This window comes from Phocoena sinus, chromosome 3 (genome assembly GCF_008692025.1).
Source record: "Phocoena sinus isolate mPhoSin1 chromosome 3, mPhoSin1.pri, whole genome shotgun sequence".
In the NCBI taxonomy this organism is placed as follows: Eukaryota; Metazoa; Chordata; class Mammalia; order Artiodactyla; family Phocoenidae; genus Phocoena; species Phocoena sinus.
In genome coordinates this window covers 62,734,329-62,758,421 of record NC_045765.1, presented here as the reverse complement: position 1 = coordinate 62,758,421, position 24,093 = coordinate 62,734,329, and the positions used below count along the sequence as shown (strand labels likewise).

General features: G+C 41.5%; 2 protein-coding genes across 12 annotated transcripts in view; both read right to left on the bottom strand.

The window, feature by feature from the left end:
* Nucleotides 1-1,932, bottom strand: part of MEIKIN (meiotic kinetochore factor) — a 28,001-nt gene extending 26,069 nt beyond the window's left edge. Inside the window, exons 1-2 of one of the 2 annotated variants that reach the window (XM_032626827.1) lie at nt 558-1,932; nt 338-431 (exon numbers count right to left, since the gene is read on the bottom strand). In XM_032626827.1, coding sequence (XP_032482718.1) covers nt 338-431; nt 558-690 — 227 coding nt within the window. In that variant the 5' untranslated portion in view covers nt 691-1,932. Of the gene's footprint in view, nt 1-337 lie in introns of both variants that reach the window. The other variant, XM_032626826.1, reaches the window with a different exon arrangement.
* A 5,540-nt stretch (nt 1,933-7,472) lies between these two features.
* Nucleotides 7,473-24,093, bottom strand: part of ACSL6 (acyl-CoA synthetase long chain family member 6) — a 59,404-nt gene continuing 42,783 nt past the window's right edge. For all 10 annotated transcript variants that reach the window (XM_032626820.1, XM_032626822.1, XM_032626821.1 and 7 more), the window contains 6 exons: nt 22,787-22,875; nt 21,943-22,059; nt 18,841-18,984; nt 17,722-17,823; nt 16,707-16,778; nt 7,473-7,941 (listed from right to left, as the gene is read on the bottom strand). In XM_032626820.1, the coding sequence (XP_032482711.1) occupies nt 7,804-7,941; nt 16,707-16,778; nt 17,722-17,823; nt 18,841-18,984; nt 21,943-22,059; nt 22,787-22,875 (662 nt within the window). In that variant the 3' untranslated portion in view covers nt 7,473-7,803. The remainder of the gene's footprint in view (nt 7,942-16,706; nt 16,779-17,721; nt 17,824-18,840; nt 18,985-21,942; nt 22,060-22,786; nt 22,876-24,093) is intronic.

Here is a 24,093-nt window from a genome sequence, read left to right as displayed (position 1 = left end):
TTCACACTGTTATAGTCTGAAAAGCTCTGTGGGAACATAATTAACAAGAAGTAAGGAACACAGTAGGTGAATTGTATCAATAACCAATTGATGCCACGAACGCTTTCCCGGAGGTTTTCTCTCACTTGCTTTCAGGCAACTTGGTAAAATTTTTTTTTTTTTTTTTTTAATATATCTCTTTCCTAAGTCAAATTTCTGGCTCTGTGTTCGGAGAACAGCGAAATCAGAACACACTATTTTCTTCACTGACTCTTAGAATGAAAGGTTATTAGGAGAAAATCAGGATTGAAATTTTGAGGTGGCCAGAGGCATGGGGCCGTTACTCGTGGATACGCACCTCGGTGGCCCAGAGCTGCTACCTCCCAGCCGACTCCGCTCTGATTTCTCTGTGATTCTCTGCAAACCGCGCGTTTTGCCACTTCTTTTCAGGCCTAAGAGAGGGTGACATGCTTCAGGGAAAAAGCTTTGGAGGCCTGCCCGCGGGCCTCGGAGGTCCCTGGGGCTTAGGCCCAGCCCACCCCGTGTCCCACTCCGTAGGCCAGCCACACGGCGCTTACAGTGGGCAGACAGCTTCCGGCCGGGCCCTGACGGGGCCTCCGCCTTAGCCGGGTCACCTAGATCTGGCGTTGGGGTTAGGTTGAGCCTATGGCTGGCCCGCTTTTTGCGTGTATAGACCCGTAGTGACCACATTGCCACCCCACCACCAGGCCTCGGAGGGCTCTTGGCCCTCGAAGGCCTGTCTCGTCTTCTTCCTGAGGAACCGAGCTACGCCAGAGGGAACCAGCGTCCAGGCCTGGCCTGCGGGGCAGCCCGAGAGGAATGAAAGAGGTGAGAAAAAAACAACAGGCCCACAGCGCCAACCCCCACGCTGGTCTGGAAACGCCGCCTCACTCCCGCCTTTTTATCTCCGAGGAGTCACGCGGTGGCTTCTGGGAAGACACAGTGAAGTGGCAGTGCCCCGCCCTCCTGGAGGCGCAGCGCCAGGGAACTTGGTGGTGGACGGGGGGCCTGGACCTTGGACTCTAGGCGCAGGCTCTCTCGCCTCGTGCTGAAGGGAAAATTAATGGAAAAAGACCTTTCATCGTCCAGGAGGTTGTTCTTTTGCTTTTCATTTTCTCATTAGTCTGATGGGCCCAACACCTGGTACTGATGCCTGGGCCGCTCTCCTTAGCAACATTACCAGGAAGGCCATGGTAATGGAGTTTGAAGTCTCTAAGCACATGGAGTCTAGCTGGGGGTCAGCCTGACTCAGTGCAGGAAGGTCAGAGAGGAATGAAAGCACGTTATGGTGACGGGGCGTGTCCTCCTGAGCAATCAACTTCAGTCCCGGGGCCGCCAATTTACTGGGGGCGGGCATGGAACTTGAGAGTCTAACCAGGCATTAGAAGAGCTTAGGTTCCAGGAGGTTTCTTCTCAGGGACAAGCAGAATCCCTTAGCCCCTGCCTAGAAGCTACCTCCTGGACATCCCTGGGCAGCGTTGTGGTTAAGGTAGTGAGTTCCACAAGGGATGCCCTGCTAGTGCCCTGAGGCTCAGCTCTTTTGCTCTGCCCAAAGGAAGTAACATAGGAATGACCACTCATTCTCTCCATACACCCAGGTTGAACCATCTGGCTGCATCTGATAAACATATTGTGCCTATAATAACCATCTTCTTATTTTAAAAAAAATGTCATTTCACAACATTAAAAAATGCTGTTCGTATAGATGAAATTAGAAAAACACAGACTTTTTCTGTGATGCTCCAATATTGTCTGTAAATATAGCACACATATAGCCACAATATTTTCATAATAAAATCACTGAATTTTTTATTCAAGATCTGCTCATAGTCACTTATTAATAATTAAAACAATCACTAATTAATCATTAGACTTAACTTTGTAAAGAACAGAGGGTAGGCATTCTTACCTGATTAGATATAGTGCTTTGAGTCACTGAATCACTACTTACTTAGCACCTCACTCTGTGTTAGGCATTGTGGTAGGTCCTGGGGATACAGAAGTGAATTAGAAATGGTTCTTCAATCAAGGATCTCACAATTTTGTTGCAGTATAAAGCAGTTATCGTATTTCAACATCTTCTCTTTAGTCACATCCATAATATGCTGACAGGCAGTCTCTAGTTTACAAGCCAGGTCTCCAGGCTCCCTTCTTGCCCTTTGGAGAATGTTGTGAAAAAAAAACTTGGAGCTCTTAAATGACCTTTGGGAGGTATAGATCCTGGGATGCCCTAGACCTAGAAATGGAAGAAACATTGAAAAAGGAAAACAGCTTAAAGCAAAAGTTGATCTGCCCTTTGGTGGCCCTATTCTCTAGAACTGTCTCTCTATACTGAATTACATTCACTGAAGTGCCATCAAGTAAAGGTTTATGGGAGTTAATGCCTAGGGTTTCAAAACTGGAAATAACCTTTGGTGTGATTCCTTGAGCCAAAAGGGTCCTTAGAGATGATCTTGCTGTCCCCTCAATTCGAAGCTGAGCAAACCACAACGTAGGAGGCTCATTATGACAGGTGGTTGACCTAGGTGGCATGGATCTCCTGACATTTGGCTAGTGTGCTTGCCATGCTCCCATTCCTCCTAACACATGGCTGGGAAAGGGATGAGGGGAACAAGGAAAAGAGCTCGAAGCCCTAAGTAGCAAGGGGAGGGGAAGGGACTACATACAGACTTGCAATTTAAGGTTTCACCTACCCAGCCTATAAAAGGGGAATGAAATGTGTCCCCTACAAAAGGGTGAGGTAGGGCAGAGATATCTCAACTCAATCACCTGTCTCCCTCCACTCCGTCCTCAAATACACAAATGCCAGTGCAAGCATTCAGCCATGAGTGTTAAACTGAACATCTTCCATTTCCCTGTTGTATTGCTTCCATATCTACACTCAGAATTCTTTCAGTGTTTCAGTTCAGTCATGTGGTTTTGACTAGATTGGAACAGTCATGGAGATGCTAACTTCCATGGGAAAAGAAAATCCAAATTTTTAATAGATTTCTGAAGAAAGCTTTTGGGAAAACAGCCAGTTCATGGGTTTAGGATTCCCTGGAGCCGAGAGGAAATCTTTCTGAATACCGTTTTCTTATCAAGTGACTCCCCCACCCCCCAGCCCCAAGAGGCTTCATTTGTGGTACCATCCACAAGCTTTAGGGTCCAACTGAAAATCGGCTTATTTTTGCTTAGTTGACAGGATTGGAAAAAAAATAACAGTGATAGATGAAAAGTATCTTTAGGTATTGCAGTCTTAATGCTATGCAACATATGTAAAAGGGCCAAGGGGATTATAGACATTTCTTGAGCATCCACTATGGGCCAGACCTTCTGCAGCCCCAGGCAACTCAGTCTTAGTGAGAGTGGGGCAAAGGGACAATCAACCATGCAACCATGTGGGAAGCTTCTTAGAGAAAAGGACAGTTGAACTGAGTTTTAAGATATGAATGATAGGAATTGGGGGGATTAAAGGAAAGGGTATTCTATGAAAAGGGGACCTAAAAGCATGATGCTTTTAGGGCACTGCAAAAAGTAATTGGTATGATTGGAGCCAATACTCTATGGAGGAAGGGCTGGAGAAGAGATGCTGGGCCTTGTGTGCTGAAGCAGGGAGTCTGAACTTTATCCTGGAAACTGTGGAATATTAAGCAGGAGAGTGGCACGACCAGATTTTCAATTTAGAAAGATCCCCCTGACTGAAATGTGGGTGGTGAAATTTGAGGAAGCTGGGGTGGAAACAGGAAGACTAATTTCAAAAGCAGTGTAATATTCCAGACAAGAGATGAGAGTGGCCCCAACTACACTAAAAGCTGTGAAAACAGAGAGGAGTAGATGGTAGCAAATATATGGCAGAATCTGCATAATTAGACATGGCAGAATGTACAGTTTTAAGAAAGTGTACCACTGTGTATGGGTAAAAGACATTATGGAAATACTGTTTAAGGACCATCATGATGGAAAATTTGAATACAATTTTTTGTTCTTTTAAAAATATAAAAATGAAGTAAATACAGGACACATTTGGTAATAGCAAACGTGCAAGGAAAAGGATAGGTTCTCTGGGGGGGCCATAAGTCTTTAGAGTTTGGGGACCCTTATAAAGGACGTAGAGTATGCTGACTAGTGATATAGCTTGATACAGTGTTTACCATAAGCACTATGATCTATGATCACCAAGTATACTAACATCAGGGGATTATGCTAAATAAATATTATAAAATAGTAATTATAAGCAACTTTGAGAAACAAAAAATCTTTATTTTTTACAAATGTTTTCATAAATGCATTTTATATTTGATATGCATGCTACTATAACAAAGCAACTAAAAATATAATTACAGTTAAAATAATTTTATGCATATTTAAAAGGTAATTTTTTAATCTCAACTTTTAAAAATTGAAAGTAGGATAAGCAGTTCTTGCAAAAATATCCATTGCCCTCCATGCAATTTTTGCAATGACTTAACAAGGAAAATAAAAATAATCAGTCAAATGAATGCTTAAAAGCCACTGTCACCTCATGAAAACCTTTTGTTTGGGACCAAGTTTAGAAATGCTTGTGTTCCAGGTAGTATATATCTATTGCCTCTGGGTTATAACCATTCATGTGTTCTAACTGAAGAGTTTCTCATTAGGGCTTTGTCCTCACTTGAATGCTAATTCCATTCTTACTGCAGTTAACTGTAGATTCACAGAAAGGACTGTGCAGCATACTTGAGAGAAAAATTCAGACTACCAGGATCATTTTTTCTTTTCATGTATATGCTTCCTTAAAATAGAAATAGGCAAGAAAATACAGCAACTTAGCTCATATAGTTTATCAATTTTATATATGATTTTCCATTCTTTTTTTCCTGAGTTATGAAGCAAGTTTGTAAGTGGTCTGTTTTCATGCAAAAATACATTTTTCCATTCTTTACATTCATTTCACAGTATTTTGTATTCTAAGTAACTATATCACATTTGTGCTTTATACATTTGGAAAATAAAGAATAATTCATTCCCTTTACTGCAGAAAAATAAAAGATCAGAGGTTCTTTGATGGGTAATACAATCAAATTAAGTGCTGACTTCAAGTTGCTAAAACATTACCTGTTTTGACTATAAAAATTGCAATGAAAAAATCCTATTTTTTCTCATGCTTGCAGTTTTACCCAAATTTAGAACGAAAGGTTGACTTGCTCATGTGAGGGAGACTAGGTATATTTATTCCTTAGACTCCTGAGTTCGTGAGTTCCTAATATGTGAAGCTAGGCCTGCACATACCTGGTCAGTTTCCTCTCTCACCTGGAGGAGAATCACAATACAAAGATGTCTTTTATGGCAAAAGGAAAAAAAAATTGGTGTATATTCTATTTTATATCTTTATAAACAACAAGATTAGTTTGTAAAATGTAAGAATTACTAACACATTTAAATGAGAAAGAGATAAAAGGCCAAACATTTAAGAACATGTTTATGTTAAGTAATTGATCTCCGTTATACCTCTAGACTTAAATTGGATCTGATGTCCACTATGAATGTAAATGTCTTAAGTACATAGCCTTTTTCTACATTGGTTAAAGAGAAATACAAACTTTTCCCCCTCAAGTTGGGAAATCTGAAGTAAGAAGGATTTTTTTTCCATTAACACATATTGTTTCATTTCTCCTTTATTAAAAAATTCAGTAGAGTTAAACAGTGGAAAAAATAAATGTACAAGCAATATATTTAGGGCCCACTGTTTACTGTTCTCAGCACATCTGCCAGAACCTATTTATATGCCCAAGTGTGATGATTTTCACAGGAATCAGGAAGGCGAATAGAAACATAAGATCTTTAAAGTGAGAAAGAGAAGAAATCTTAAGTTATCCATAATCAATTATCTCTAACTATTATTAGGTATAAATGTTATCAAAATAAATTTTAAATTATTTGCTTATAATTTCATTGTCTAAAATCCTTTGGAAACAAAGACAAATGTGAAATTTAGTTGAGCAGAAGGACAATGGGAAAGAGGTTCATTTTCCTCAAGATGTGAAGCTACTTGCCTTTAAAATAATACAAATATCCAATTCAGGTAATGATTTTCTCTTTTAATTAGTCAAATATATATTAAATGTAAAAAAATTAATGCTATGTATAATAGATGTGGCCTTGGACATTTTTAGTATTTGTTTATTTAGAAATGCCTTTAAAAATTAATGTGCACAGAACTAGGTCATTTACTAAAAGTCAAATTTATAAGTGCAAGTAGTGGGACTGCAGAGAGAATCCAGCAAAGGAATAGGTAAAAGATTGGATAAGTACATCAAATGAAGCTGCGGTTGTCCACTTTCGTGAAGACTGAAATATAAGTGTATAATCACTGGTGCAGATTCATCTAGTAAGCCTGTGTGATTATGCAGTTTCTAACCGACAGCATTTATTGACAGTTTGGATTTGCTCCAGGGGTAAGGAGCTTCTGGACTGTGAATACTGCCCCCATCTCTGCTTTCAGAGTCCTGTCTCTACAGAAGAAAACACTTTCCTAGGGACAGTTTCTTCTGTAGATGCAGTCTGTAGCTTGGAACCTAACTGCTGTCCATGCTGGGCTTTAATTATACGACATTGTTGGCACCCAGGTGCAAGAAGTATTTAAACACATAACGCCAAGAAAGGAGGTTTTCATGGGTAAGCTTAGAAGGGTTTAGAGATTCTATGCATGAAATTATTTCCCAAGGAGATATTTATCTATGATGGACGTAAATAGTTTTCTAGGGGTATTCTGAAGAGGTTCTTCAAACTTACGTTGTTGAAAAATTATTTCATTTGGAAATAACATCCCCCCCTCCCTACATCCTGCCGTGATAATCTCTTACTGGAAGAAAGTGAAGCTGTTCAGAATTATTGCCATGTGGGTTTCGCAGGCCTGGCATGGACACATTGAGAATGGAAAGACTGGAAGAACCCAGCAAGGAACATCAGTACGTTAATTGCTGCCCACCCTGAGAAATAATTCTGGGTTTCTTCTCCCAAGCCTTCCCTAAAGGTCCATTCATTGCAGAGCAGAGTCAAACAGACATCTTTTATAATTCATGTGGTAAGACATCCATGAATATACACATACTATCCTTGAAGTAGTTGTACATTACATTTTTTTCTGGGTAGCTCCTTAATATTTGAATGAGCTTAATAAATAAGAAAATGTATTGAAAGATCTTTGTAAAATGTTATGTAAATACATTTGTTTTAAGAATACTTGAATTTGCATTCTTCATAAATAAAAGTAAAAATTGGAGAGAAAATTTTTTCACGTCAATGAGGATTGTTATGTTTAAAGAATCTGAAGTTATGTAGAATGTGAGCTATCATGTTTTGTTTCAGAATGATTCTGTATTAGTTTTAATTTTTTAAGTCTGATTTAATTGTGATTTTGACCATCAGTTATTGAATGAGGTAGTCCACATTGCCTAGATATTTGCTGTACCTGGTTACTATTCCACAAATAATTAAGTACAATATATCAGTTATGTTTTTCCTTTATGTTTAATAGAGGTTCTGTGAACACTGAGAATATATTACTTTTAGTGGTACACAGTTCTTGAGAAAAGTCTTGATTTTTACAATGCCATTTGTGATATTTTTAGCAGCTTACTACAATATCATTGTAATAAAAATAAAGTATACTCGGTGATGAGAGAGAAAATATTGTTAAAGACCTCTTGGGACAGGAAGAGGCTCAGTCATAAGGTCACGTGCTTTTCATTTTCAGCTGCATCATTCTGACACATTACTTTCAAAAAATAACTATAATATTGCTACATTGTCCATTATACTGAGAAGAACTTCCCTTGAACTTCACATGGAGATTGAGTAAAGCTCTTCTATTTGTTTTTTGAAGTACTCTCTCAGCTCAGGTCTCTTAGCCTTTAGTGTTGGTGTCAGCAAGCCATTTTGAACTGAGAACATATCAGAGTGGATGTGAATGGCTTTAACCTAAAAACCAAATGCAGAATACATCTTTATCAGGAATATAACACAGCATTCATAGCATACATGATAAAAGTAGACAGGCATATGGGAATAGAAATATTGATATAAAAACACTATGCCTATTTAAAAGTCAGAGTTATCCTAATAACATTTCAGCCTATTTGATATGTCTGAAAGCCACCTTTTTTCCTTCTTACTCCTCCATTTAGCCAGTCAACAGAAATGAGTTAGTTCCTTACTCTGTGCCAGGCACGGAGGACACAAAGGGGGATCATGAGCACCCCTGCCCTCGGGGAGTGCACACTGGAATCCAGTAGAGCAGACACACTGGGCAATTATTAGACAATGCGGTATACACAGGATGAAGGGCACCTAACTCAGTTATGGCAGGGAAGAGAGAGGAGCAGTCAGGGAAGCCTTCTCAGATCAGGTGAGTGTTAAAGGACGAGTAAGAGTTAACCAGCAAAGGAGGAGAGGTGGGTGGAGAAGGGCATTTCCAGGCAGAGGCAACCCTATGAACAAAGCTATGGGAGTGAGAAATGGCAGAGTATGAAAAAGGAAATCCAAGTGATTTCTGTTGTAGTTACATAAAGTAGGAGGCAAAGTGGGTGAGAGATGAAGCTGAAGTGGTAGATGGGGCAGTTTATAGAGGAAAACAGTAGGAGATTTTTATACAGGACAATGACATGGCTGAATATACAATTTATAAAGATCTCTCCAAGAGAAATGTGAAGATGGCTTTTAAGAATGTTAAGATTAGAAGCAGGGAAACCAATCAGAAGGACCTGACCAATCCACAGGAGAGAAGAAGATAAGGGCCTGCACCTACAGAAGTGGCAGAGACAGAGACAAGTAAGCAGTTCTAAGAGCGATTTAGAGATAAATGGGCAGGATGTAATAAAGAAGGAGGCAGCCTTGAGGACTTCCAGGTTTCCGGCTTGGAGGGCTGCATGGACAGTGGTGCTATTCACAGGAGAAATATAAAGTCTAGGCGGGGACATGACGAGTCTGTGTTAAAAAAAAAAAGTTCTGCCAGAAAATGTGATCACATTATTGGAAGGAGGAATGGAGGGATCAGACTTAGTGTTCGTGTTGCCTATTTCCATGAGGCAGATTCCAGGCCTCCTCATGCAAAGTCTCTTTGCAAGCCTGAATGGGGGACCAGAGAGATAGATGAACTAACCTGGGAGGGCCTGGGCAGTCTCCTCCCACGTGAGATTCCAGCTGAAAGGGTGACTGTCAATTCAACCAGAATTTTATGATCTGGGCTTGAGCTGAATCCTGGAGTGACAGTGTCTCTAAGAAATTGTATCCTGACTGACAACTGGGTCTACATTCAATTATTTTGTTGAGACAACAGATCCATATTATTAAATGGCAAATGAATTGCTATATATAGACTTTAAAAAATTAACTCAAAATATATGCGCTAAATACATATATATTTTCACTTGTTGTTTTGCTTAATTGGCATTTATTGAGCAACTACCATATGTCAGGTATAGTGTAAGGCACCAGGGATACAAAGAAGAACAAGACACAATCTCTGCACACATGGAGCTTACAATCTAATGAGGGATGCTGCAGTATGATACTACTACTATAGGGACGAGCAGTTGCCAGTTGCTTTCCCAGTATCACTCCCTATCTTCCACGCTAATAAAACCCAGGTTTTGTTTGGGGCCAAAATGTTCTATGTAAACTATGACAATCCTATGTCCTGATTTCCCAGGCTCCCTTGCAGCTAAGGTGTAGTCATAAGATCCATCTGTGGCTAGTGAGAAGGGAAAGCTTTTGCTTTCCTAATAAAAGGTTCAGACATACCTATTTCTACCCACTCTCTTTTTTTCCTTCCTTGAATATGGACAATGTCCAAAGCTGTAGCAGCCACAGAAAGTGATAAGCCAACATACTAAGAAGGGAGGGTGGAAAGATAGGCAGAGCCTAGGTCTTTGAGAACCTGTACCTGCCTTGGACTGCCTATGTTCGGACTTCTTATGTGAGAACACCAAAAAAACACACCCTATGTGTTTAAGACCCTGAGGGTTTTCTTTTAGAGCTGAATGCCTTTCTGATATAGCACCTAACCCAGTCTCTGGAGCAGGATTCATTGAAAAGGGATGCTTGAGTTGAACTCTGGAGGATAAGTAGGCTTTGGCCAGATGAAGATAGCAAGGGGAAGGGAGAGGCTGTTATATGGCTCTAGGCAGAGGCAACATGTGCCAAAACACACTTGGGACATCGCAAGTATAGGCTGCACCAGGTGATACAAATAAAGAAGAAGAAAGAGATGGGGCTGTGGAGATAGGCTGGGGCCAAATTACAAAGGATCAACATGCCAAGGTAGGGATTTTGGACATAATTGTTTAAACAATTTTTAAACAGTGAGAGACAGTACTAGAATGCATCTTTGGAAAGATTACCCTGTTAAGAGAGATTAAAATGAGGTAAAAGTGGAAGCTGGAAGACCAGCCAAAAGGCAAGATTGATGGTGATTTAGGCTATAAAGTTGGCTGTGGAGATGGAAATAGATTTGGGGAGTAGAAAGGACAGGACTTACAACTGGTTTGGGTAATTGATAGAGAAAGAGATTTTAAGACTGGCTCTAGATTTCTGCTTGAACAGAAAAACTGGAGGAGGAGCAGAAAGATTCTTTGGAGGCAGGAAGATCAAGTATTCATGTCAAGTTTGAAATGCTTCTGAGACATCCAAGTGGTTTTTGGACATTGGATATATTAGTATTAGTATGTAGGACACAGCTTCAGCCTGGGCTTGAGACAGAGAAGGAGTTTCTTGAGGAGTAGAAAGGAACGGGGGTGTGGGTTACAGAAGCCAGGAGAACAAGAGTGAAAGGTTACTGTGGCATATGTTACTGTCATATGAGAATTGTTAATTAAAATCAATGGATACAATCAGGAAATGACTTATTTCAAAAATCAGTCTATGCACCACCTCACACCCATTAGGCTGGCTATTATCCAGAAAACAGAAATAACAAGTGTTGGTGAGGATATAGAGAAACTGGAATATATACCCAAAAGAATTGAAAGCATGATCTCAAAGAGATATTTGTAAATCCATGTTCATAGCAGCATTATTCACAATAGCTAAAACAGGGAAGCAACGCAAATGTCCATCAGCAGATGAATGGATAGGCAAAATGTGGCATAGACATACAATGGAATATTATTTATATAAAGTAAGGAAATTCTGACACATGCTACAACATGGATGAACTTTGAGGGCGTTAGGCTAAGTGAAATAAGCCAGTCACAAAAACACAAGTACTTAGAGTAGTCAAAGTCATAGGGACAGAAAGTAAAATGGTGGTTTCTGGAGGCTGGGGGGAGGGAGGGAATTGGGAGTTATTGTTCAAGGGGTACAGAGTTTCATTCTACAAAATGAAAAGAGTTACAGAGATGGATGGTGGTGATGGTTGTACAACATTATGAATGTATTAATGCCACTGAACTGCACACATTAAAAATGGTTAAGATGGTAAATTTTATGTTATGTGTATTTAACCACCAAAAATTTTTAAATTGGAAAAAATCAATGTATGCAAATAGTTGCAAAAAATTCAACATGTCAGTGATTGTTTTCCAAATCTCTGATGCTAACAGTCTAGTGTCCTGGCAGGTGGGCATTGCAATATGACAAAGAAGTCTTTCCTCAGAAAATTCTCCATTGCATTCACTGATTTTTCAGATCAAAGACTCAATATACAAAGAAGACCCCTAAAACAGCTACACTTTCTACTTCTTAAAAAGTTTTTAAGAAAAATTCTAACAAATTCTGGCATTTTTTAAACCCATGCTTGTAATTTTAAAATGTGATAATTTTCAAATGAGCACAGCATTAATAAATGAGATTCATCTTTGTCTCTTTAGAAATTTGTTCAAATGAAGGATTCACTTTTGCTATAAAAAGAACAGCATTTTAAGGGATTCGTGTGTGGTGGGAAGGGGAGGACTGGACTTTAGGCTAAAATTAAAGCTAGCATTACAGGTAGCCGCCTCAACTTTACCTTACACACTGAAAGGATTTCTACTTGGATATCCAGCATAAATAACTGGAAATCTGAGGCTCTTGGCTAAAAAGAGGCATTATCAAAATTTGTTAAGGTTCTTGTAAAAAGTGTTTTGTTTGAAAATTCTCTCAACTCCAATATAAAATAAAATTTTTCTGAATTGTTTTCATGGCAAAATAAAAAAAATTAAAAAAAAGAAAATTCTCTCAGTGTTTTTGATGCTCAAAGAAGCAAGGATTTGGTAAGGAATAGGGCTGCCAGTTTTTGTACCCTCTGGAATATACTTTTTTCCTAATTTGTTTTGATCAAACATCAATCATCCTAGGGGATCCAAAATTCACTGGAAACAGGTCCCAAGGGAGACGTTTTCAGACCATAGTGCACTGAGAGCTAGGGGTTCTGCAGTGGCCTCTGCTGGGCGGGGGTATAGAGGTGGAGATGGGCGTGAAGGTGGAGTGTAGACAGACACGGGTGGGATGAGATGGGGGAGAGGCAGAAGTGCATTGGAGGCGGGGTGGGGGAGGGATGAGTGAGGGGGCTGGGTTGAGGGGTGGGAGGTGGAAGACAGGCTCTGGCTCAAGCCCCAAACCTACCGGAGTAGCACTGCTCTTATGTTTTTGTACGTGCTCCTAAGGTGCATAAGATGTCATCTAAGTTCTGCTACTCAAGTTCAGAAATCACCATTTGATAACAAAACTAGCTAGCTTGAAGAAAATATGAACAAAATCCAAATCAAACTTAATCCTAGATACAGTGATTTAACTTAGTAACTCATGTTTACCTCCATGAAATGAAAAACTGGCAGTGCTAATATCCCTTAATTTTTTTTTTAAAGTTCCTTTCTGATAGAAACAGTATCACATAAAGACTTCTAGCAAGTGTAAACGATCTATCCACCTTCTTCTGTAAATGAAATTAATAATATAATTTTATAGGAGATGCCAATGCCAAGATACAATTTCTACAAGTGTCCTGGCAGCCTGGGTTTCAGCTCATCTGCATTCCTAACAGCATGTGGAGAACATGTGTAATTGAGACAAGAATCTATGTTCAGTACAGGGACTTGGGAGAACACCTTTGAAAATACAGCAGTGACAAGCAGAAGCTTCAAACAATACAGTACAGGGAAGACGACTCTCATAGGGAGAGCTACATACACTATTTAGATGGTAAGTAGAATGTAAAAGAAAACACTATGATCTTAGGAAGAAAGACCTGCATCTGCTGGTAGATTTTGAGTATCCGTCAAACCAGCAACCTGTAGCAGGGCTAAAGTGCTGACTGGGGCATCTGCAGTTCAATGTGGCTCTCTACAACATAGTCTCTGCCTGAGGAGAGGAAACACAATTAAATACAGTGTTGAGGGAAGCCAAGTAATATGGCACTCAGCTCACCTTTCAGCCACTTAGTGAGCAGATCAGAGTGGCACTACTGCCAGTCCCTGCTCCAGTCTGACCTACAGCCCTGGCTCTATTTAAATTCTTCCATGAAAATACCTATACAAATTGCGCCAGTGACTAAAAGTCTAATCAGTAAGTGGGAAAAAAATGAGTCAAAACAGTTCTTTAACTGACCTTAACTGTGGGCCCCAAAACCTATAGTTAGTTTATTTTCAGAAGTAAACCAATGGTAAAACGAATTTTCATTTTTTATAAATAATTACATATTTTCTAATAAAACCAAACTGTTGAATTATGGGGGGAAAAAGGAACGAGAGTCTTTAGTCTCCCTTTATGCCTAACACAACATAAAACTTGTTTTCCAGTTTGCAATAAGCAAAGTTTTTGTTGAGGAAAGAAGGAAGGAGATGCTTAATGTTACCTCCCTTTCTGAAACTACACTCTTGTCACAGAAAAGTGATTCTATAGTTTTTTTTAAATTTAAAGATACTATAACATTTAAATATTATATTGGAATATAATGCCTCAAAAATGTCAATGTATCCCAACTCATTAAAGCATAGAAATTTTCATAATTCTGAAAAAAAACTATTTAAAATCTTTCAATGGTATTACTCTGTGAAACACTTTAACACACAATATTGCTTGTAGATAATAAACACAGAGTGAATAATTTAGGACAAGAGAAATTTTAAAATTTTAAATTGGGGAAATGTTCAATTCATTTCTGATTTAAAGGTAAATTGATTACGTAAGTATTCACTTCAATGACAAGAAATACAGTAAAATATATTTAGCAAGGGCTTTGCAGTCCGAATTTGAAAACTGTCAAGTTTCAAAGTTCACTTTGTATTTTATATGCCTATGCAAACTAATAAGGCATAGAAATGTCAAAAAAAAAGGTTAAATCACAGTTAAGTATGCTCAGATACTTCACAAGAACCTACATATTTTAATTATTGGTAACAGTTATTTTAAATGCTTCTTATCTACTCATTAAATCTCCATAAATTGATAATGGTTGGCCTAGTTCTAGGAATTGTCTGTTTCTGGAAATCAAATTACATTAATTTTTCATCTAATTCAAAGTTTCATTCAGATCAATGCTGCCCAGTAAGTCTGAACTCCTAAAGCTTCTGTTGAATGATTTAAGCCTTGGGCTTGGATATCTATGCGGGGGGCAGGGGGGGGGTAAAAAAATTAGCATTAAGCCTTAATTGATCATTCCTTTTTGAGGAAAAGGGAAAAGGACTAGCTGACAATAGATTATGGATTAACTCAAGTAATTTATGTTGAGCTTTGGAACACAACTAGGAGCACACACCAACAAAGAGGAGAATGAGAACAGAGAAAATGAAGAGGTAACAGCCTTGGCAATAAAACTCAGGCCTTTGGGATGCCACATGACTTCTCTGTATTTAAGGTTACCATGGCGAGGGAGGGCCGATTATTAGAGCAGAAACTCTGCTTAAGGCGTATGGAAAGTCAAGAATACGTGTCCTCTCAGTAAAAGCTCTAACTTGAGCAATGGTTAACACTGGAACCTTAACCAAAGGTTTCTTTTAAACATAAGCTTAAGAGTGGTAGTCTTTTCCAAGGAGAGGAATTCTCCACCTGCTCTGAGGCAGATCACGCAGCCCACATCCAGCAGGGGGCATGCAAGCCTTGGGAATCACAAGGGTATCCGCAGGATTCCCCAGTGCACCCCCAGCGCCCTTACAGCCATCCATTCAGGTAATAGAGAGCCCAGATCAACCAGGTCTCCAACCACTCATTTGTGGCGCCTGCTCTACAGGATCACATCTACAGTCACACAGCTCCCCGTAATGGAAGAGCAATGAAGTCAGTTTTAGCAAATTTAGAAATTTAATTATCATGCCAGAGATGACCTTGCATTCAGAAAGATAAATATGACTTGCCTGAATGCCTCAGATTTTATAATTTTTAAAAATAAGGATTTATTCATCCAGGGCTTATTTGCCCTAAAACACACTGACGGATGAGGGTAAAGCAGTTTCTCTCAAGCTAGATTAATGTAAAGATCCATTTCAAAAGAAAAACAATTCCCTCAAACCCTGAAACTATATTTAGATTTCCTCACTTTGAAACTTAAGAAATTAAAAGTCTTAATCTGTGGAAATGTTTTCTAATTGTCAAACAACTGCTGTAAGGGTTTATATTTAAAACCGGTTTAAAAATGTTTTTAGGTTAACATCAAAATGAACATATACAAAGGGGCTTCCCTGGTGGCGCAGTAGTTGAGAATCTGCCTGCCAATGCAGGAGACACGGGTTCAAGCCCTGGTCCGGGAAGATCTCGCATGCCGCGGAGCAACTAAGCCCGTGAGCCACAACTACTGAGCCCGTGTGCCACAACTACTGAAGCCCAAGTGCCCCAGAGCCCATGCTCCGCAACAAGAGAAGCCATCACAGTGAGAAGCCCACGCACCACAACAAACAGTAGCTCCCGCTCGCTGCAACTAGAGAAAGCCCGTGTGCAGCAACGAAGACCCAACACAGCCAAAAATAAATAAATAAATAAATTTATATTTAAAAAAAAAAGAACAGATAAAATTTAAAATTCTCATAAACCTTGCAGATCCTTAATACTATATTTGGGGACACTGTTGGAGAATCATTTTATGAAAAACAATTATATTAAATACATACTAGGAAATTTTTAAAAATCAGCATATTAATATTTTTCTGTTTGAAGAATTTTTCTTTTTGAATTTGTGACTAAAGAGGATTATAAATGGCATGTGTAAGTAGGACCAAGTACACTTATGAACTCAGTTACAAAAAAGAACCCCAACCTTGCAAAGACGGAAAGTCTTAGAGGTCTGCTGTGTCCACTCCCAACACACTCTTTGTTTCCTCCTCTTTGTTCAGGGCATGCTGGGCTGACAGATCACTGGCCCCAGGAGTGCAATCTTTCTGATGTCCTAGCAAGTAAGCTTGCCTGCTGCAGCCAAGAAGACAGTCCCCATAAAAATAAAAATAAGACAGGACTCTGGTCTTGAGTACTGCACGCAGCTTGGAGACACACCATGTAGACATGCTGAACCAGTTATGGCTAGGGTAATATTTCAGCTTTATGAACATCTGTGATTATGAGGACAATAAGCACAGTCTCACTCAGCCTACGACCGATTTTAGTTAGGATGCAGGCTGTTGCAAAGTCAGCTTAGAACAGGCCTTCTGGGGTCCGTTGGTACACAGCCTGCCTGCAGGCCACAGCGTGGAGGATAGGGAATCTAGGTCAGGGTCACTGTTGGTTACTTTAATTCTCATCCCTGCATAAAGGGCAGTAACAAGTATGGAGAAGGTAACAGTTACCTGTTCAAAAGAATGGAGTCCACTTTCTTTTCCTAACCTCACCATATCTTCCAAAATGGCTTTCCTCAGCTCCTGAATTGAACCATATAGGTAAAATTACAAGGCAAAAACACATTTCAAAATGGAGATAGAAGAATCAATGAGTTGTGAGCAAAGTACAACTGGCAATCATACCAACACTCCCCCCACCTTTCAAACCCCCAACTAGGGCTGACGCTCCCTGGCAGCAAGCCAATCACCATCCCTCATCTGGCAAGTAAGTGCCCGCATGGCCTAAGGAGTGTCCAACAACAGGCTAAGGGACCACTCAATTTTGTTTTTTAAAGCAGACCTCTGGTCAGCCTAGTCTCAGGGGCCCTGTCACCCCCAGAAGAGCCCAGGGCCTGGTGGGAGCTCTAGGGTTCATGGCTGCTCCTAAGAAACAGATCATGTGACTGAGGGGCCTATGCTGAGTCAGGGCACAGAGATCCTCTGAGTCAGGGCACAGAGATCCTGGCACAGTGCATGTGCCAGGAGAAGGCTTCCGGAAGGTGTGAGCGGCAAATGTTCTAAGCAGGGAGAACTGTGCTCCTTTTTCAATTCCATGACTGTTTCTCTAAGCCCAGTAGATATAAAAGCTACCTCTCATTAGGAGAGAGCAGGGCCAGTGAGTCAGAAGGCCTATTCTCACATCTGACACTGCTGTTAACCAGCTGTGTGGCTTTGGGCAAGCCGCCTCCCTCTCTGGACTCTCCTGAAAGCTGCAAAACAACAGGGCTGGACAAGCTTTCTCTGATGTCTCCTGGCTGGAAAATTCAATAGTTTATCAAGTGTTCTAAGAGGAGATATGAGCTCCTTCTACAACAATGACAAAAGACAAACCTCTGGTTTAGGATTCCTACCATTTATAAAATAAAGTTAGAAATTTCCCTATAGGTTCAAATTTCACTTGGGCTACTGTTTTTGTATGTCCTCTCGTTATGCAGTATCACAGAAGGTCCAGCAGTCTTTTGGGGAACAGCCCCAAGGTACAGACCTTATTTGTGCAGAGCTCTGCATACGTCCCTTCAATTCCTCTCTTCTGGGCCCAAGAGGGCATGACTTCCGGGTCGGGCACGACTATGCCCACCAAAAAGGCCTGCGTTCCCACCAAAAGAAAACACAGTTAGGACAAAAGCTTTTAAAGTGGTTATTTGCAGTCTAGCGTTAAAACTAATCTCTTGGTATTCTCAGACTCCACTCTTTTCTAAAAATATGTATATGTTTATGTTATGAAACATATCACACATTCTTGACAGAAATATTCTTGAATATTTCTGATATATTTCCCTAACTTCGTAAAAATTTTATTAATAAAAAATAAGCTTAAGAAGATTAGGAATCAGTAAGGTTAGTCCTGTATGTACCTTTGATTCTCATGCCAATCTTAAATGAGTACATCTTTAGGATACTGATCAACCAACTCTACAATCCAAAACACATACATTTCTAAGGATTTCCAGACCATTTTGAAATTGATTCATTAGTATGGTCCTCATTCTTTAAGAACACCATTTTAATTTTTAAATCATTTTCTTAAAAAATAATTTAATAGTCTTTAATTACATAAATCCAATGATAGCACAGAATATATTCACAGCGATCTTTCTGACTTCAGATCTAAATGATACCAGAAAGCAGAATAAATATAAATCCTCTTCAAATAATTTAATCCTGTACTATATTAGCACATTAGCTTAATATATTAAGATATATCATCAGTATCATTATTTGCAATACTGCACCTATTTATCTGTAAAGTTCTTATGTGTATTTCAAAATCAAAACAGCAGAAACCCTGAATCTTGCTTCAGCATATTACCTCAAAATTCCTCTTGGAAGTAGACAGAGCATAAGTTAAAAGTAGTGGGAACGTTATTACTACTACTTTAAGCAACTTAGTTACCTAACTGCAATTTACCAAACTATAAGCAATTAAGATTTCTCCCTTAGAAAGGCATTTTCTCTCATGATCCTATACACCAGAGAATACCAGTATCTGATTGGAAATTAATGTTCATCACTTTAATCAAATACCAGTTACTTAGGAAACCACTCCCAGAGTACTCATCAGGCCCAAAGTACGTGTGGGAGGGCTGAGGCCTAGGGGACTCACCTTTAAGCTGTCCCCATGGACATACATTTGTGCAACAGGCTCACTCCGGATGTAGATGTTCTCAATCATCTCGGGCGCAATATATTCTCCCTGAGCAAGTTTAAATATGTGCTTCTTCCGATCAATAATTTTAAGAGTTCCAGCCTGTGGAATTGGACAAGCAGCTTCATAAAATGGCGGCATTCCCAAGCCTGAGCCCCTCACTCATTAGTGCCTGAGCCCCTCACCTCTCCAACGCCCGGTCTCACCCTGCAAGTCCCACCAGATCTGCTCGTGCACCTGACATCTCTGCTCTCATGGAGCCACTGCACGGCTGGAGAGGGACACCGTGCACAAGGGTGGATGGCTCCCAAGCTCTGCTGGGCCCTGAGTGCCCACTGTCCTGTACCCTCACCATGTGCCCTACTCCCCCTCCCACCCCTGCCAACCTGGTGCCCAGCAACAGGTGCCCTCCTCCTCAGGAGGCCACCCACCTTCCCATCAGGGCTCCTCTCACCCAGGCCCTCGCTCCAGCTGTCGCTTTTCTCAGCAGCATCTTCAGATTCTCCCCCTTGAACCATGCTTAGGCCACCACTCCCAAAGAGCAGCCTCTCCATCCTTCAGCACATAGCACAGCTCTGGCAGAGGACCCCAGGTGGCATTAGGAGCCCTCTCCCTCCAGGACCTCTGCAGCAGGCAGGCCACCCCTTGGGCAGTGAGTGCTTGTGCCCCTGGCCTCCAGGAACCCCACTCACCTCCCTGCCTCCCTTCAAAACTTTTTGAATTTCCAAGGTGAATAGGTGGGTCTCTCTCCTTTGGCTCTCTCCTTGAATGTTGCAACTTCCTCACCTTCACTGACGATGCTCCTTGAGGTGACCACCATTTATCTCCTAAGTGGCCACTCCTGCATATGTCTGAGCTTCCAGCCAGAGCTCTTCACTGAGTTCCAGACCCAGAACCTCACTATCCTCCAAACTCTACAAAAACCAGGCCCTTTTCCCTGCACGATGCAACATGCCCTAAAGGAAGCTCATCCTTCTCCTCCTCAAGCCTGTCCCATTTCCCAAGCCCCAAACCTGGAGATGGCCTTGCCACTGGCCTCTCCTGGGACTTCCAGCAGTCAGGCTCATCTGTCCTCACTCATAAATCCTTCTCACAGACACCTCCTCCTCCATCAAAACCACTTCCTTACTGAACATGTGCACACACTCTGGCCCTGCTGTATCTGTTCAATCATCAGAACCAGAGTAGTCTCGCCAGAAGAGAAAAACAAGCAGGCCTTGTTTTGCTCAAAATCCAGGCTGGACATCAGAGCCTTTCCCTACACTGGCTTCTTTGGTCCTCGTGGCACCCCATGAGCTGGTTGTCATCACCTCCATTTCATAAATGGTGAAGGTGAGGATTAGAGAGGTCAGTTAACGCCTCCAAGGCCACACAGCTAGGAGGTGGGAGAACCAGGACTTAAACCAGGTCTTTCTGGATCACTTAGACCTTTTCCTTGATCTATCTAATACTATTTCAAAATAGCAATAATTTTAAAAGCTGACTCCCACAGACTGCCTGCCTACTGCCTTGGGCTCTGAGTTCAGGCACAGCACTAGGTGCTTCACATGAATCAATTTACTTGCTTCTCACAACACCCTGCAAGGTGGGTGGTTTCATCCAAGTTACAGGGCATCAGTGGCAGATCCAGAGTTTTGTGGGACTTCAAGTTTTTTCCAGTTTTGAGACCCCCACCTTTAAGAAAAATAATATAAAATGAAGTGCAGAGCCTTGAAAGGGGCCTACGCAAGTGAAGGCTGAAGCCTAGGCTTCGTTAGCTGATGGGACAATCTACCCTCTGCCAGTGTCCAGGGCCCTGCTGCTTCTCCAGCCTCCCTCCTCCACATCTGCGGGCCCTCAGTTAGAATTCCTTGCCTCACACCTCTAGTGTCTCTCTACTTAGCACATGCTATTACTCCTGCCCTGACTGTCCTTCCCACTCTCCCTTCTCCTCTTGGAACAGGACTTAAATGCTGAGACTCAGAGCCAGTAGGCGCTTGTCTTTCTCCCCTAGGTGAGCATGACCCTCATCTCATGCCCATCACACTGGGTTGGGAACTGTCTAAAGATGTGTCTCTCCCCTGAGCATAGTCCCTGGCCCAGGGATACATCCATGTCTGCTGCAAGAGTGAGGGTGTCTCAAAGTGAAATGCGCAGTTCCAAGCAGGGGCAAATCAGCTCACCAGCCCAGAGGGCCCCTGGAGGGCTCAACATCGTTCACCTGTCCAATAAATTCAACATCTCAGAACTCCACCCAAAATCTTAGCAATCTCCCAGAGACACAGGAAAGGTTTCCTGGGGTGGGCTGCTGCAGGTGGAGGCTCTCGGTTTCAGTTACATAGTTTTTTTCTGGTCATAGTTTCCATCTAAGCATCTCCTGTGTGCCAGGTATTGTGCTAAGGGCTTTACAGGTATAATCTCATTTGTTCCTTACAACAATGACCACAGAGGTAAGCAATGATATCACCTCCATTTTACAAATGACAGAATGAGGCACCATTACTGGTTTGGGCTAAAAGTTGGGGGCCACCGCTAAAGAATGCCATGTAGCCTTACTTTCTTATTCTATAACTGAGTCAATACAGAGCCCCAGAGAGGGATGAAGCTTTGCTCAAGGTCATGAGAGCAGCTGCTAGCAGAGACAAAGGAACGCCAGCATCCTCCTGCCCAGCTCCAAGCTCGTCACACTGCTCAGTGCCACCTGTCAGCTGGCGGCCAGTGTCCATGGGCTCCCAGGCCCTGCCTTCGTCAGATCTCCCAGAGTTACGAGCCCCATGCTCCTTGTACTTCACCCATCGGATTCCAGAACACTGTCAGATCTCTTCCTGGAAACCTCTTAAGGGTAGGGGGTAGGCCTCAAACTCCAGTTCTACGCTCCCAGAAGATCCCTGTCACCTTCATCAGGAGGATGCAGGAGGAGGCTCTGGGGGTGGGGTAAGGAAGAACCTCCCATTTCCCAGAGGTATTCTGGAATGATTACTTGTCAGGGTGGATATAAAGACTCCTGCCTTGGAGTGAATCAGATTATACACACCCCCACCACCAACATGTGTGGAGGCCCATGGTTCCAAACATACATACTGGCAGCCACTTCCCAATGTCTCCAGTGTGAAGCCAGCCGTCGTCGTCCAGGGCCTCCTTTGTCCTCTCCGGATCTTTCAAGTAACCTTTGAACACATTTGGTCCTCTCACACATATCTGTAGGGACAAATGCCCGGTTTCTCTCAGCCCACAGCATAAGGAATCCTGATATGAGGCTGTCACGAGGCATGTGTAGAAAAATGTACACTATCCCTCAGGAAATCCACTGTGGAAACTACAGTGATGGAAACAGAGGACAGGAATAGCCGCCAGCGTTCTCACCTGTCTCCTGCCTTCTCTCAAGCAGTGTCCTCTCCAACTACCTCTCTGCCGTCCCTTCTTCCTCAGGAACACTGCGGCTTTCAGTATGCGCTGCTTTGTGACACTGGATGGGGTCTCATCAGATACTGAAAGCTGGCTGATTCTACCAGAGGTGCTTGAGCCCCCTGCTTCATGACCAGGCACTCAGCTTTCCTATCTACTCCCATGGAATGAACAAGCACAGGCCAGCTCTATCTACCCCATCTGGCCTATTTGCAAATGGTCATGTTTCTGCCTGCACAGATACACAGCAACAAGCCGTGCCAGTTAAGAAAAAAATGGATTTTTAAAACAGTCTGCGAATCCCAAATCTTGTTTTGGACCAGCCCAGTCCCAGCCTTGAGGGTTGGTTACTTCATAAACAGGAGAGAAAATGCTCAATTCAGTTGAGTCAAATTAATCAATAATATGAAATGACTTTACACATAGGGTGAAAGGAAAACAATTTCATTTCCATTTTTTTTCTTTTCCTCGCTACATGTAGAGCATCCACAAACATGAATGGCTAAACGTTCAAGTTTACCTCTCCTTCTCCTTTGCTGGTCCAATAGTTCAGTTCCTTGACATCCACGAGCTTGATATGATTGCAGGGCAGAGGTGCTCCTACGTGTCCTAGAACACCAGAACAATGTGCATTTGTCAGTGTTCAGATCAATTTCGGCACTGAAGATGCTCCACGCCATGTGAAACCCCTCAAGTGGTCAAAGTGGGGAATCGTGGATGGAAAGCAATACACCTCTAGATGGGCGTTTGTCACAAGCAAGCATTGATGATAAAACAAAGTTCTGGAGAAAAGAGAGGCCAACCTCTGCTGGGCCTTTGTTTTACATCTGATTCTTAAACAGCCGGCCAGGCTTACATGGCCCAGAGCCAACCTGTACAGGGTCTCTGGGGAGGCTCATACCCACACCAACCAAATAGTCAGGATTTTTTTATATTAAAACACTTTCCCCATCATCAGATCATATGTTTTGGTTTGGGGATCATAAAATATAGTCATTATTGCTTTTTCTTCCAGTCACCAGACTGTTGAAATGAAAAACAAGGATGAGGCAACTCGCCACCCCACCCCCTCAAATAAGACTGCAAATTTTCTTGGTCTTATATACTCCAACCACAAAACTACATCTAAGTCATTTTCTAGTAATTGTGGTTGTTACACAATTCACTGGCAAGGCGGAGGATTTTTAAGCAGATGCTGGCCAAGGTCCTGAAATAAAGTGAGCCACACAAACAAAAAGCAGGCTGTGACACTTTCGTTTCTCTTTTAAATGAGAGACCGCCAAATCTTTTATAATATTGTACAAAGATACCGATCCTCTCATACTCAATAACCTTTGCAAGTTTTTATGGTAAGGATGCATAAAAAAGGTAAAACCTCAAAAGCCTCACATAGGAAAATGCAGGACATCATAAGAGGGAAGAAAGTGTCCAAAGGAAGGGTATACATGTAAATGATCAGTAAATATGATCGCAGTAACAAGAACAAAGTTAATGAGCCAGGACCTCAGAAGATGGTCCGTGTAGTAAAGGTGCCAGTGGTAGGGAGATCAAAAATTTCATATACAAGATAGGCTTTATTCAGCTAGAGTTTAAGGAGATAAAACTTCTGTACCTGACTTTGCCAAATGTAATTTCAATTTAGAATCCACCTATCATGTTTCTGCTGACTACCTCAAGGTGCTCTGAAAATAGTATTACACTACTAAGCATATTTCTTTTTCTGTGCACATCATCCCAAATTTTCTAGTTTGTAGTTGAGCAAACTTAAGCGTGAAGCGTGGCTCCAGGCTCACAGAGGAAGTTGGTATCCTGAAGAATTCTTTTGCT